The sequence below is a fragment of the Pelodiscus sinensis genome, chromosome 28 (assembly GCF_052426305.1).
Source record: "Pelodiscus sinensis isolate ZL-2025 chromosome 28, ASM5242630v1, whole genome shotgun sequence".
Taxonomy (NCBI): domain Eukaryota; kingdom Metazoa; phylum Chordata; order Testudines; family Trionychidae; genus Pelodiscus; species Pelodiscus sinensis.
The window spans coordinates 3795767-3810624 of record NC_143079.1 but is presented as its reverse complement, the minus strand read 5'-3'; the positions used below and the strand labels follow the sequence as shown (position 1 = coordinate 3810624).

General features: G+C 42.3%; 1 protein-coding gene across 1 annotated transcript in view; it reads left to right on the top strand.

The window, feature by feature from the left end:
• UNC5D (unc-5 netrin receptor D) overlaps nt 1-14858 on the top strand; it is a 364515-nt gene that overhangs the window by 309633 nt on the left and 40024 nt on the right. Inside the window, exon 14 of the mRNA XM_089773737.1 lies at nt 13694-13862. Within this exon, the coding sequence (XP_089629863.1) occupies nt 13694-13862 (169 nt within the window). The remainder of the gene's footprint in view (nt 1-13693; nt 13863-14858) is intronic.

Sequence of the window (14858 nt, the reverse complement as noted above, 5' to 3'; positions counted from 1 at the left end):
TCAGGTGCGGCATAAGTTTCCTTTACCCTCATTTTTGGGATTAGAAGTGATAGACCAGAGATGACCTCAGCAGTAATGTTTAAGGATTGGAAGTGAATCTGTAGAACTGGAAAGCCAAATGGCATGGGGTAGTTTAGACCTTAAAGAACAGCTGGATTTCTTAGAAGATGCTAGAATTTGGCATTTTTTGGCAAGAGACTAATGGAAATCCTCTACCCATAATTTTTAAGGGTGGGTTTTGGAGTGGAACAGGATTTCAAAGGGCATGTCTACACTAGAAAATTATTTTGAAATAACTACTCCCAAAATAACTATTTCAAAATAAAAGCTTCAGGGAGTAGCCAAGTTAGTCTGTACAGGATAAACTTAAAAAACAACAAATGGTCTGGTAGCATTTTATAGACTAACAAAACATGGAGATGGTATAATGAGCTTTCATGGGCACAGCCCACTTCTTCAGATGACCAGTGTTGGATGTCCAGAATTAAAATAAATGGGGTGGGGGGAGAAGGAAAAAAATGGGAGGGGGAAAACAAGAAGAGGCAGTGGGTATAAAAATATCAAGGGAAAAGCCTAGCTGGAATGTAACAGAAAAAACAAGTAGTCTATAAACACCTAAAGACTGCATAGTCAAAAGAAGAGGATAAGAACCATTAGTAAGCAATCTGAGAGGAAGAGTACTAACAACAGACACTATACAGACCAAGAACCATTGGCACCTTTGTTCTTTGGTAGGCTGATAATGTCCCGGCCATCTGGTATCTTTATATAAGCCATTAGCATGATTATCAAACTTGTGAATGAATCCTAGTTCCAGTCCTTCCCTGTGTATTTAGCTTGTGGGATTGGTCTGTAACAAGACAGCCACTTGAAGATTGAAGTGTTCTCCAACAGGTTTTTATATGTTCCCTCTACAGATATTTGATTTGTGTCCATTAATTCTTTCCCATCGGGACTGTCCAGTTTGTCCAGTATATATTGCAGTGGGGCATAGCTGGCATTTGATGGCATAGATTACATTCCTGGATGTGCAGTTAAATGAACCTCTGATTTGGTGGCTTATGTGGTTGGCTCCAGTAATTAATTTGCTTGTATAGATATATGGGCAGAGTTGGCATAAGGGCTGACTGCAGGGCTGGGTTACTGGATGTTTACTATGTAGCTGTGTAGCGTAGCCGGGTAGCGTGTAGCTGTCTAGCATGCTACATAGCTACATCATAAATAACTGGGTCTGGCCCACGAAAGCTCATCACCTATTAAACCATCTTGTTAGTCTTTAAAGTGCTACACAGTCCTGTTTTTTGTTTCATAAATATCCAGGAACTCATGCAAATGGTTTATCTAAATATACCAGATAGCTGGGACATGATCAGCCTACCAAAGAACAAAGGTGCCAATGGTTCTTGGTCTGTATAGTATCTGGTGTTAGTACTCTTCCTCTCAGATTGCCTACTAATGGTTCTTATCCGCCTCTTTTGACTATCCAGTCTTTAGGTGCTTATAGACTATTTGTTTTTCCTGTTACATTCCAGCTTGGCTTTCACCTTGATATTTTTATACCCACTGCCTCTTCTTGTTTCCCCCCTCCCATTTTTCCTTTCTCTCCCTCCCCCCACCCCCACCTTCTCCCCTATTTATTTTAGTTATGGACATCCAACACTCCAGTCATCTGAAAAAATGGGCTGTTCCCATGAAAGCTCATGATACCTTCTATATGTTTTGTTAGACTATTTGTTGTTTTTTAAGTTTATTTCGAAATAGCGTATCCCTACTACAAAGAAGCCTCGAAATAAGTCTGAGGCAGGCTCCCTCAATATGGACGTGTTACCTGGACTTAGAACCCCAGGAAGCACTGGGGAGTAAGTACTTTGAATGACTCTGGGGAGTCGTTATTTCAAAATCACAGCTGCGGAGCGACCACACCACCGCTATTTTGAAATAAGTGTTATTCCTCATGGAAAGCAAGAGGTTTTTTGAAACAATGGGCATAGTGGTGTAGATGTTCTGCTTGTTATTTCAAAATAACTCCCTAGTATAGACCAGGACAAAGTGGTTTGGGCCACTTTATATAGTTGGTTCATTCTTACTGATTTACACAACAACCTCTGGGCCCGTCGGAAAAGAAACCGGAGGAGCATTCTAGGTCACCACGTGGGAAACAGTCCTTCATTAGGAGTGAGAGCAGCTCCACACATCAGAGCACGGAAATGACTTAAGAGCCCCTAATGAGACTGGAAGAGTGACTAGAAATGGTGCTTGCATTCACCACAGCTGATTGCTGAGCGCCACCCACGTTTCACAGCTGTTCTTGTGAGGAGCAGGGGGCGGGGAGGTCAGGAGGATAAACGCAGGCATCTGGTCCCTCACATGCTAATGCTCTAAAACAACCCGGTGATCAGAAGAAGCTGGGGGAGATTTAAACGAAAATGCAGACATAAGTAAGAATCCCATGCGTGCAGTTAGCTTGTTGGGGAGGGGAGGAAAGAGAAGTTTGCCGGCTGTGTTGTGTGTCCTGCATCCCGCACTGCCTATTCAATATCATGTCTTCTTGGGGTTCTGTAAGAATAGGGCAACTCCTGTACTAAAAACACACAGAGCAAGACTAAAAGCTGAAACGAATGAATGCCGCTATTCAACTCTGTGCAAGGAGACAGGGTGACAGGCCATGCCAAATCAATCCGCTCCTTCACCAAGACTGACATCCTACCTGCAGAAGTGACCCATACTGGACGCATGGGAAAAAGTGACATGCAGGGGAAGAATGTGTTTTGATCACGTCACAACCTGAAGCAGGAGCTGTCGGTATTTTACTTCAGGGAGAGGGGTGAGTTAGTGGGTTCTATTCTGAGCCCTGGTCTACACTAGGGAGTTATTTCGAAATAACCCCCTTAGATCAAATTAATGAGCAGCAAGTCCACACTACCAAGCTTGTTATTTCAAAATAACAGGCTGTTTAATTCAGAATCTGTGCTCTTGCTTTCCTGGTGGAATAACACTAATTACAAAATAGTTATTTCGAAAGAGCAGTCGTGTGGACGCTCCGGTGCTGCTATTTCGAAATAACGTCTCTCCAGAGTCATTAAAAGTAATTACTCGCCAGTGCTTCCTGGGGCTCTAAGTCGAGGTTGTGCGTCCACATTAACGGAGCCTGCCTTGGACTCATTTCGAGGCTTCTCCGTACCATGGACATGCTATTTCGATTTTTGTAAAATCGGGAGTTGTTATATCATTTTTGGTTATTTCGAAACAGTTTCCTTGTGTAGACATGCCCAGAGGGAAGTCCCTCCAGATTCCTGAATTCTAGTCCCGGCTCTGGGATCAATTCCTTTTTTTGAAGAGTTGGGCAAATTTGTGACAACTCCCCTTTTTATGTCTTAATTAATAATTGTAAAGTGCGCAGAGGGAAGGTTCTATCAAACTGCAAAATATTGTTAGCCTACAATTACCCAGATTATTCAACACCGACTGTAGGACAAATGAAAGGGGTAAGCAGTGAGGTAGTAAAGTTTGCGGATGATACCAAACTGTTTAGGATAGTCAAGACAGAAGCAGACTGTGAGGGACTCCAAGAAGATCTCACCAAACTCAGTGATTGGGCAGCAAAATGGCAAATGAAATTTAATGTAGATAAGTGTAAAGTAATGCACATTGGGAAAAATAACCCCGACTATATGTACAGTATGATGGGGGCTAATTTGGCTACGACAAATCAGGAAAGGGATCTTGGAGTTATCGTGGACAGTTCTCTGAAAACTTCCACGCAGTGTGCAGCGGCGGTCAAAAAGGCAAATAGGTTGCTAGGAATTATTAGGAAAGGGATAGAAAATAAGACACAGAATATCTTATTGCCCCTGTATAAAACTATGGTACGCCCACATCTTGAATACTGTGTACAGATGTGGGCTCCTTACCTCAAAAAAGATATTTTGGCCTTGGAAAGGGTTCAGAAAAGGGCAACTAAAATGATTAGGGGTTTGGAGCGGGTCCCATATGAGGAGAGGTTAAAGCGACTGGGACTTTTCAGTTTAGAAAAGAGGAGACTGAGGGGGAATATGATAGAGGTCTATAAAATCATGAGTGGTGTGGAGAGGGCCGATAAAGAAAAGTTATTTATTAGTTCCCTAAATAGAAGAACTAGAGGACACCAAATGAAATTAATGGGTAGCAGGTTTAAAACGAATAAAAGAAAGTTCTTCTTCACACAGCGTGTAGTCAACCTGTGGAACTCCTTGCCAGAGGAGGCTGTGAAGCCTAGGACTATAACAGAGTTTAAAGAGAAGCTAGATAATTTCATGGAAGTTAGGTCCATAAAAGGCTATTAGCCAGGGGATAAAATGGTGTCCTTGGCCTCTGTTTTTCAGAGGCTGGAGAGGGATGGCAGGAGACAAATCGCTTGATCATTGTCTTCAGTCCACCCTCTCTGGGGCACCTGGTGCTGGCCACTGTCGGTAGACAGGATACTGGGCTAGATGGACCTTTGGTCTGACCCAGTACGGCCGTTCTTATGTTCTTATGAAAACAGCAGGGCTAATCTAATTATTACTGGGGCAGATTCTGCCCCCCAAGTGTTTGTCAGGAGTGAGGAACCTTTTTTGGGTGGGGGGCTGCTGACCCACAGAAAAATCAGTTGGGGGCCGCACACACCTGAGAAGAAAAAAAAAACCCTGATGTGGCCTCTGACTGAGGAGAACGACACTCCCCACATTCCCCTCGCACACCAGAGCCTAGAAGGCCCCAGGTTGGTAGATCTTGTGTGCTCCAACTTCATGGTGGGCGGCGGAGGGGCTGGTGTGCTAGCACGAGGAGGAACGTTGAGTTTTGCGGGTTAGATCCAGGCAAGCCAGGGGCCGCACCCGGCCCCTTGGGCCTTATATTCCGCACCGGCCCCCAACCCTTAGATTCCGCACTGGTGGTTTAAATCTTGCCTGATTCTCAGTTGCTTTAGGTCCCGTTTTGTTTGTTTGTGAAACAAACTTTATCCCTCCCGCACTCCACAGTACCAACTGCTATAATTTTAACCAGTGTATTTTCATGACACCCTAAACATAATATGAAAGCGAAAAGAATAGCCCAAATGAGCCTTAATCAAAGACGCGGCTGAAAAGATAACAATGGCCCGGGTTTGCTAAGAAGTTTGAATATCATGAACCTTCCTTCAGGCCTCCTTCACACCTCCAATTGCATGGTGAAAAGGGGGCTCTGCATCGTGTGATTATGCCTCGTTTGTGTGTGTCAGTCCTTTTACAGCCTGTTCTTCTGGAAGAAATTGCAAGTCTTATTAAAGTGATTTATCCTAAACATCACTTCCACTCCAGTTCACCGCCACACAGTGTCAGTACGAAACAAAAGAAATTCTCAGCCGTTGAACCGGATCGCTGTGCTTCAAGAGAGTGTGGAGTGGCGTGGAACCCAGTTGCTACGGCATTTTCTGCTTTCGTAGGCGTAGCGGATATAAAGAGGCGCTCTGTTAAATTGCCATTTCCCCAAACCTCACAGGAGGTGGTTGGTCCCACGCTGAAAAGGGGCACCTAAAGGACTATCTTCATGCGTATGTAACCATTACTGGGCAGATTGAACCTGGGAACTCTGGAACTTAGTATAGGAGCCTCTATAACTTGAGCTATAAAGCCAGCTGGCTGTCAGCCCCGGCTGTAGAGGTCTCTTGTTCTTATGAAAGTGAACAGATATCTTACCCGTTGCTGGAAGTGGTCTAAGTGCTACTACATGGGACAGTGAACCACAGTGGTGCTATGTCTACACTGGCGCGATCTTGCGCCAGAAATATGCAAGTGAGGCTAAGCGTGGAATATCGACGAGCCTCATTTGCATATCTAATGAGCCGCCATTTTTGCGGAAGAGGCTCTTGCACCAGAAGGAGCTGTCTACACTGCCCCTTCTTGCACAAGAAAAACCCTCTTGTGCAATGCCGTTATTTCTAAAAATAATCAGCGTAACGGCATTGCGCAAGAGGGTTTTTCTTGCGCAAGAAGGGGCAGTGTAGACGCTCCGTCTGGTGCAAGAGCCTCTTCTGCAAAATGGCAGCTCATTAGATTTGCAAATGAGGCTCGGTGATATTCCATGCTTAGCCTCATTTGTATATTTCTGGCGCAAGACTGCGCCAGTGTAGACATAGCCTAGGTGTGTGGGTTACATACTTCCCCTAGCTGAGGAAGCATGTCCTGAGTTTCTGGCTGTGTCTAGACTACATCCCTTTCTCGAAAAAGGGATGTAAATTAGACACTTCTAAATTGCAAATGAAGCTGGGATTTAAATTTCCCGTGTTTCATTTGCATAATGGTGGCTGCGATTTTTTTCAAAATGGAGCTTTTCGAAAGAAAAACAGCTGTTTAGACAGGGATCTTTCGAAAAAAAAAAAAAAAAAACCCTTTCTCGAAAGATCTTGTAAACTCATTTTTTGAGGAGTACAGGATTTTTCGAAAAAGGGTTTTATTTTCAGAAGATCCCTGTCTAAACAGCCATTTTTCTTTCAAAAAGCCCCTTTTTGGAAAAAGCCCAAGGACGCCATTATACAAATGAAGCTTGGGAAATTTAAATCACGGCTCATTTGCAATTTCAAAGTGTCTAATTTACATCCCCTATTTGAGAATGGAGATACGATCTCAGAGACCCAATAGAGATCCCGGACAAGTCCTAATTTGTAACTGCCATCATGCAGATTTGAACCTGGGACCTCTGGAGCTTAGATTAGCGACCGTGAACACTAGGGCTATGTCTACAGTGCCTCCCTTTTCCGCAAAAGCCTATGCAAATGCTCATGGATTAGCATATTGCTGCACTTCATTTGCATATTTAATTAGGAGCCGTTTTTGCGCAAGAACTGTTCTTCCTGAAAAAATGAGGAAGAATGGCTCTTGCGCAAGAGGGGGGGCGTTTTGCGCAAAAAGGTGCTGAGAAGACTGCACCTTTTTGTGCAGAAACCTCTTGCACAAAAACAGCTCCTAGTTAATTATGCAAATGAAATGTGGCAATATGCTAATCTGCACTTCATTTGCATAGGATTTTGCGGAAGAGGGAAGCATGTAGACATAGCTGAAGTGTGTGGGTTACATGCGCTCAGATTAGAGACGGATGATTCCCTTACAGATCTAAGGCGGGAGTAGTATCACTCACTACGTAGTACTTGAGCTTTGAGAGATTCCTTTCCTGGCAGGACAGTGGAATCGTGCTTTAAGAGTTAATACAATTCTGCCACTCCTGCCAAGCGTTTTCTGCTTTGTTGGGAGAATTCCATACACAGGTCTGGTAGCCCGTACCTGAATTGTCTGTCTCTTCCAAACAATGCTTATCTGATTCTAAAGACATTTGGAGGAGGAAATTTAAGGTCTCAGCAGCCCAACGTAAGTGAATTGGTTATGTTAGGTACTGGTATAATTTCATTACCATATAATCTGAGTATATCTGGACTAGATCTTATACAGGTCAGGTCAGCTGCTTAGATTGTGAATTCGGAGCTGGGGCCACTGTTTCTTAAATGCTTGGAAAGTGATTAGCAAGTTCTGGGTGCTACCATAAGTAGCAAAATCCTTTAATTTTCATTTTTTTCCCCAACACATAAAATGTATTTAACCACAGGTGATAAAGCTGACCCGTTTCCAGAAACACCACCCATATACATGCTGACAGATGTCCCCAGCTGACCCCATGTTAATTCATTCTATGACAACCTGTGGCAGCTGATAGTGACAGAGGTGGAAATGAGCTGATTGGAAAGATTAGACGATGAAAAGTGGCGGAGGGAACGTTCCAGTATTCAAGATTGTATTTGCCTGGCTCACTCGCTGACTTGCGGCTTTGATTGCATTCCAAAAGAAGGGTGATGATTCCATGATAATCAAATGCAGTAACTTGCAGGGCATGAAAAACTGAAATGTATTTTAGATATCCGTTGAATTGTTGCTTCTTAAACCTCTGTCTAAGGTGTGGACACTGCTTCACACTCTGTGTGTGTGTCAACTGGAAATTTTTAGATTTATTTGCACATACTGTGTAAGAGCCTCATTTGTGAAATAAATTCATTCTCCATAAATAGGTGAGAAGAAATATTAATTCAGGTTTGCATAAGATATGCAACCAATGCAATATGGCTGTTGACATGCACTAATGTAGCGCCTGACACTAAAAGAAATGGTTAATGTGACTTTACACTACAAGGGCAAAATTCCTTTACCACATTTATTGCCCTCAAAACAATAAATCATCACATTTCTGTGCTAAAGGGAATAGAACATGACAGCATGTTGCAAATATTTTGCAGTTCATTGAACTTGTCAAAAATATGCATTTTAAGTGGATTTTTAAAATAATTAGTTAACTTCCTTTTTTTATTTAAAGTCTGAGTCAAAAAAAAAAAAAAGCACGCACGAGGTATCTGGAAAGTCAGTATTCCTGTCATCCGGGGACTGGATTACCATGGGAGTTCCAGATTCACAGAATAGATCTTGGGCCTCTAGAGCTCTTTGGTTTCCTTCCGTTAGGTGCAGACTGAACCTCTCTAGTCCGGCACCCTCGGGTGCTGAATCATGGGAGGTCAATGTTTTTAGCAGCGTTACCAACACTTCCACTGCTTGTTGGGCCCTTAGAAGACATTGCGAGATTAAATCAGAGCTGACTAACAGCACAGGACATGGAGAGCCAGGACTGGTGGCTGTCAACAAACTTTATGGGACCGCGGGAAACTTGGCCACACCCAGGATAAGTGGACGTTCTACTCACTAAAATCATGCTGGATCACGGATGTTACTGGACTAGAGCGTGCCAGACTAGAGAGGTTCAGCCTGTACTATGGTTCATTCAGAGCCAAGATTCCATTAGCTCAGTTTGCTTTATATATCAAATTGCTTTGGGGTCTGTTTTTAGCCAGTAACGATAGCAAAACATGAGTAGTCAAGCATGATCTTTCTCTTCCCCGCCTCCAGAGATACCCAGCACACAACCACACAGTGCTAATGCAAAAAGGTTGGTCAGATTTGTGTGCACGCATATTTAAACCACACACCCATCCTTCAGATTACTATTTTTTGTAGGAAATCCTAAAAGCTGGTCCCCTCTCCCCCCCCCCCCCATCCCTGTAGGCGATCATTCAAAACACTGAAACATCAGATTCAGTGAGAGCACTGGGCAGTAACAAAACGTGGGCAGGCAGAAGAACTGAGATTGTCTTGGCTGAGTATACTCACTGGTGTGGATGCTTAGACAATGTAGCTAAGCTTGGAAGGATTCCAGGGCTGCAGGACCCCGGGGCTGGAGCACACAAAATCTACTAGGCTCGGCACCCCCCAAGATTCTGGTCGGGGAGGGGAACATGAGGAGGGTCTTTCTCCTCCTCAGTCAGGGGGCCACGTCAGCAAAGAGTTTTTGTTGTTTGGTTGGTTTTTGCTTCTCACTTGTGTGCAGCCCCTGTCTGATTTTTTTTTCTGTGGATCAGTGGCCCCCAACCCCAAAAAGGCTCCCCACCTCATGGAATAGACTGTTCAAGAAATGTTGATTAACATCAATTTCACCAAACACACACAGGCTGACAAAAAGCATTTCCTTCCATATTAATCAGAACGTTCTGATAGTTGAAGTTAAAAAAGCTCGTTAAGAATGTAGTCGTGTTTAAAATAAGGATATTTACTTCACATTTTGGCATCTCATGCTGGCAGTTTGTTTAAACTGTTATAGAAGTGATTTTTCATATCACAGTGTCAACTAGTCTGCTACGTATTTCAGAGAGTGAGTCTGTTCAAAACCCCTTCCTAAACGGTAAGAGCTAGGACTACCACATTCAATATGCAGCTTCCTCATATAACTTCATGAAAGTTCGGGGTTTGGCAGCTCCAAGACAGCGGGATGTGCCTGGAATGGGATTGCTTCTCCTAAAAGAGAGAATAACCAGGCTGGTAATGTTGCCTTTCTCCATGAGAGATCTAAGGTTCCTTTTTCGGTAGGTGGAGTCTGGCAGTCTACCCCTTCCTGTGAGTTATCTTTTCCTTCAGCTGTATTTCTCAGAGTCAACTTCCATCTTGCTTCTGATCTGTCTCCTTGTGTTTCTGCTCCATTAGAATGTGGCATTATGTATTAGGACAATATTCAGCATATCAAAACTTCCTTTATAATGCTGATAGGCATGGTGTTCCAAAAGCTAGTCTAGAAAGATGGATCATACCGCCATTAATCTATCATACACCTATGTTAAACTAAGAACAATGTTGCCCCAGAGCATAGAAAGTAATATTAACAACCACCGATTTCTTTTTATTTGTGACTTAGTGCGAGCAAAACCACATTGTGGTATGGTGGAAGATTCAGGAAACGTACAGTATAGTGGTCTGAGCAAGGCATTGTGAGTGAGGTCTCCAAAAGTTCTCCCTTGCTCTACGATCTTGGGCAACACAATTAAGCCACAATTTGGTACTCAGCTTTCTCTTATCATAACTTAAAGCAAGGTCAGGGTTGGGTTGTGCCAGGACAAGGGGATGTGCCTGGAATGGGATTGCTTCTCAGAAAACCAGACAGAAAAGGGATGGAATCGCCAGGCAGGTGAAAGGGGCTTGGCTGGGGAGGAGGTAAGGGGGCAACTCTGCCCCCAACTGTGACTGTCCCAGTGGGTGGTAAGATGCCAACAGATGAGAAAAGTACCACAGTGGATTAACATTAATGCAATCAGGTCCAAAGTCTCAACATGAGGCAATCAAAAACTGAACCACCCAAAATCAGAGGCCACCTCTTCCAGTTTGAATCCAGCCACTCTGGGAATTCTGTCAGATGAGAAGGAATAACATTTGCCTCGGAGGTACTTTGTGGAGATTCATTCAGGGTTCACAAAGTATTTGATTTCCTTTGGCACCTGTCATATGAAGATTGTATAATATTAATATGAACTAGACAAAATGGAAGTTTGTTTAATTGCCCTGGTATTGTTGCTTTTTTTTAGTTTCATAATTGGACCATGCCTTGCTTTATTTTGTGGGGCTGTTTTAAATTAACAATTTTTTTTTCCATTTTCAGCAGAAAATTTTTCACATTTTGAAATTCTAGTTTGATCAAATTTGATCTTAAAACATAGAAATTACAAATTTTTAATTGAGATTTCTCCTCCCCCCCCCCAACCCACAACCAAAGATCTACCATTTCCTCTGAACTGCGCAAAAGAAAGATTCATGTAAAGCAAAATGTCCATTTCTCCCAGGTAGTTTCAGAGGGAAACATTTGCTACTTCTGCCTTTGCTTTTTCCTTTACTAGAAACCTATGAAGCTCTTGATTTTGATGGATTTGGAAGGATTAAATCTGGATGCTGATTTGTTTATTATGCACCCAAGGGAATGTTAAATACCTGCATCTTGTAATGTTTCCCTTCCCTGCCTTGCTTAATAAGTAGCTCTGAAAAGCATCAGTTTCTTAATACCTTGTCAGTTGTTATAGAAGAGACTCTTGCCATTTGCAGTAAGTGTGAAAGTTCATCTAATTAGTTGATTTCGGTTCATCTGGCATTAAATAATTCCCAGAATTCCCATATGTTTGTACAATACATGCAATGGGGGGATGAGTCTCTAAAAGCAATTAAATAGCTCATTTCAGAAAAGCTTAGCATTGGTCAGTCACTCACATCCCTGCTATTACTCCCCAGGATGAATGCAGAGACCCTGGATGGTTGCCCGGGGCTGTTAGTGAGGTTATGCTGTTTCAGCGACTTTTCGCTCAATGGTTAACTTTTTTGTGGTGGGGGAAGGGGGAATTTCAGGCCATAGGTGTATTACCTCAGTGCGTTTCACATCATCCTCCAGATAGGCGCTCCCCCGCTTTCTTTTTGTGAGAGTGTTTTGTTTCCTTCTTGACATTTCAAACGCTCGACTTACGGGAATCAGCACCGGTAGAGTGACTGAAACTCCCGATTCACAGGCCAGGCGGGTAAATGTTGTGTTGTTTGCAGCCTAATCTATATTTTGTGCCCCCTATGGGAGATGAATAGTTCAAATTTGTGCTGGAGGTAACTTTGGCAAATTCCATCCCCCGTCTCTGCACCTGTATTTTGTGCGTTTGACATAGGAGGCAGGAGTTGAAGGACGTGTGCCTTTTGTTAGAGGCAAGGGATGCACCTACCCCATTAAATAGCTAGGGTTTGACTCTTTCTCTGGACAGACACTGCCGTTTAAAAAAAACAAAAACAAAAAACTCTGTAGTGTAGACATACCCTAGATGGCCCTAGCTCTTACTGTTTAGGAGGATTTCTTCAACAAATGTACTCACAGACAGACAGAGTCTAAGGCAGTTAGGTAGATTATGCTTGTGTTTAAATGCTTTAGTGAAGCTGGGCCTGTTTGTGTTGTTTTGTTGGTTATCAAAGACATGTGGTGGTGGCTGTGTGTTTCTGCTCTCTGATTGGATAACAGATTTTATACAGAGGAGAATGGCAGAGATAGTGAATTATGTGATTTTCGCTTGACATTTCAAATAAAGAAATGTAACAGTTTCTTAATTCTGGGGAGTCATTAATACTTACACAAATACCTGTGAACAGTTAATATCATGACTCATTTAACAGCAAAGTAGAATCAGCCTATTTATTTGTGAATGTGTTTGTATACCTATTTCTTCCCCATTTTGCTTCGATCCTTCAAACACTCGAGCAGATATCTAAGATATTTTACGTGAGTATTGTAATTGACGTTACTTGGATTGTCGACTCTTTGGGGTCAAGGACCATCCTTTCGCTCTTCGTTTGCACAATGCTGTGATCAATGACCAACGCTGCTTGGTGCTACACTGATATAAATAATAATAAAAATCCCAAGTAAGGCTCTGCACTATGCCAGTTCTTTCCTGTCTTATCTCTATGCAATGTCACTGTCAAAGGGGCAGATTTTGGCCGACTGTTATGATAACAAAATAAATAATAAAAACACAAGCCACCTCGCTGAGGATATGGACCTACCACACAGTCCACAGATAAAATAAAGACGGGGAAAATTATTTAAATGATGCCATTTCTGTCTAAAAATTGAATCGGACACTTTCTGTTGCTTCCATTCCGTTGTATTGCACGTGTGTTTACAATACATAAAGTGAGGGGAAATGCATCTGTGTGGAATGGGGTTAAATGCAGTGTAAATGTGTGAGCAGAGAAAAAGATTCATATCAGATACTGTATATTTATAACTTAATATCTCCTTTCTCTCTATTGCCTATTTTGTTCAATTGGCAGAATGTAAATATGTCCTCTAACCAAGAAAATCACACTCAATCTGGGAAAAATTGTGAGAGGCTGTATTTTTACACCATAATTTGTTTTTCTTTTCTTGACATCAACAATCTTTGCATGGTGGTAAAGAAATAGATGGGGTAATCGCCAGCCATAAAATAAGCCTTGTTCACGTAGAGCAATATTAAAGATGTATTAGATTTATTGAAATAGAGAAGTACTTAAAGAAATTAAATCCTGAACTGACCAGTGGAGGATGGCTTATATGTAGCCTAGTAGCTCCTGAAATATTGACATTAGCATAGCAGTTGACTTTCTGTTTTCTCTGTGTGGTAGATGAAGGAGGCACATCTATTTTGGCTACAAATATTTTAAATATTAGAGTATTGCAGTTAACATAAATGATTTCTCTTTTGATACACAATGCTAGAAACGTTTCATTCCTTTAAAAAATACGTTGATTTTTTTTCTTTTAATTTTTATTTACACAGTCTACAGCCAGAAGGCACAGAAGTTCTTCTCGGGCCAGAAGTCACATGCGGCCCTCCAGATGTGACTGTCACCACTCCTTTTGCCTTGACTATACCACATTGTGCAGAAGTAAATTCTGAACATTGGAATATTCACTTGAAAAAAAGAACACAGCAAGGAAAATGGGAGGTAAGTTTAAAATTTGTGCGCCTCCAATGGCACTACTTGTGATGAAAAACTACAGGTAGAACCTCTCTAGTTCGGCACACTGTGATCCAGCCTAATTTTAGTGAGCTGGATGTCCACTTATGGGCGTGTCCAACTTTCCCTAAGTCCCCTAAAGTTTGTTTACAGCCACCAGGCCTGGCTCTCAGTGTTCTGTGCTGTTATTTAGCTCTGATTTACTCCTATATGTCTTCTAAGAGCCCAGCAAGCAGTGGAAGTGTTGGTAATGCTGCCAGACAATGTTGACCTCCTGTGGTCCAGCAAATTCTCTGCTTTCTCACCGGTCACGTCCCGAGGGTTCCAGACCAGAGAGGTTCTACCTATACAATCATCCAGGCTAAAGGTAGAATGAGTCTAGTGGGTATAGGGGTAAGAGACAAATCTGGATGATTTCTTAAATCCTTTTTCCCAACTGAAATTGAAAACTGATGAAAAATGTCACTGCACTGGATGATATTGTCCTTGTCATGTGATTTTGTTTAGTTTACCAAAGGTCACGTGACAGGCATCAATATGAATTGACTCCTGTAGTAGCTCTGGTTTCCAAGCCATTAATAAATTCAAGCACATCTAAACTCTCCTAGAAGACCCGCCCACAGCTAAATCTGACCACTCTGTCAAAACTTTACCATGAAGGAAAGAAAGAGAAGGAATTCCTTAAGAACCAAAGCATGACTTTTAATATTTTTACCTAACTTTTCTAGAGTAGAATCTTCTTGGACCAACATATTTCATGCCATTTTGCATCTCACTTAACAGGTGACTTGAGTGGATTACCCTGAGCCAGTAATATGTACAGGTTCATTATATTCTGCATCAAGTAGTTCCCATTTTCAGTTGAAGCTTTCAAAGTATCAACTAAGTCAACTTCATTGAGTTTTCTGGGGTTTTTTGTTTGTCTGTCTGTCTCTGTCTGTTCTCATGCTATGGGAAAACCCTGGCATAAAATCATCAGGAGCG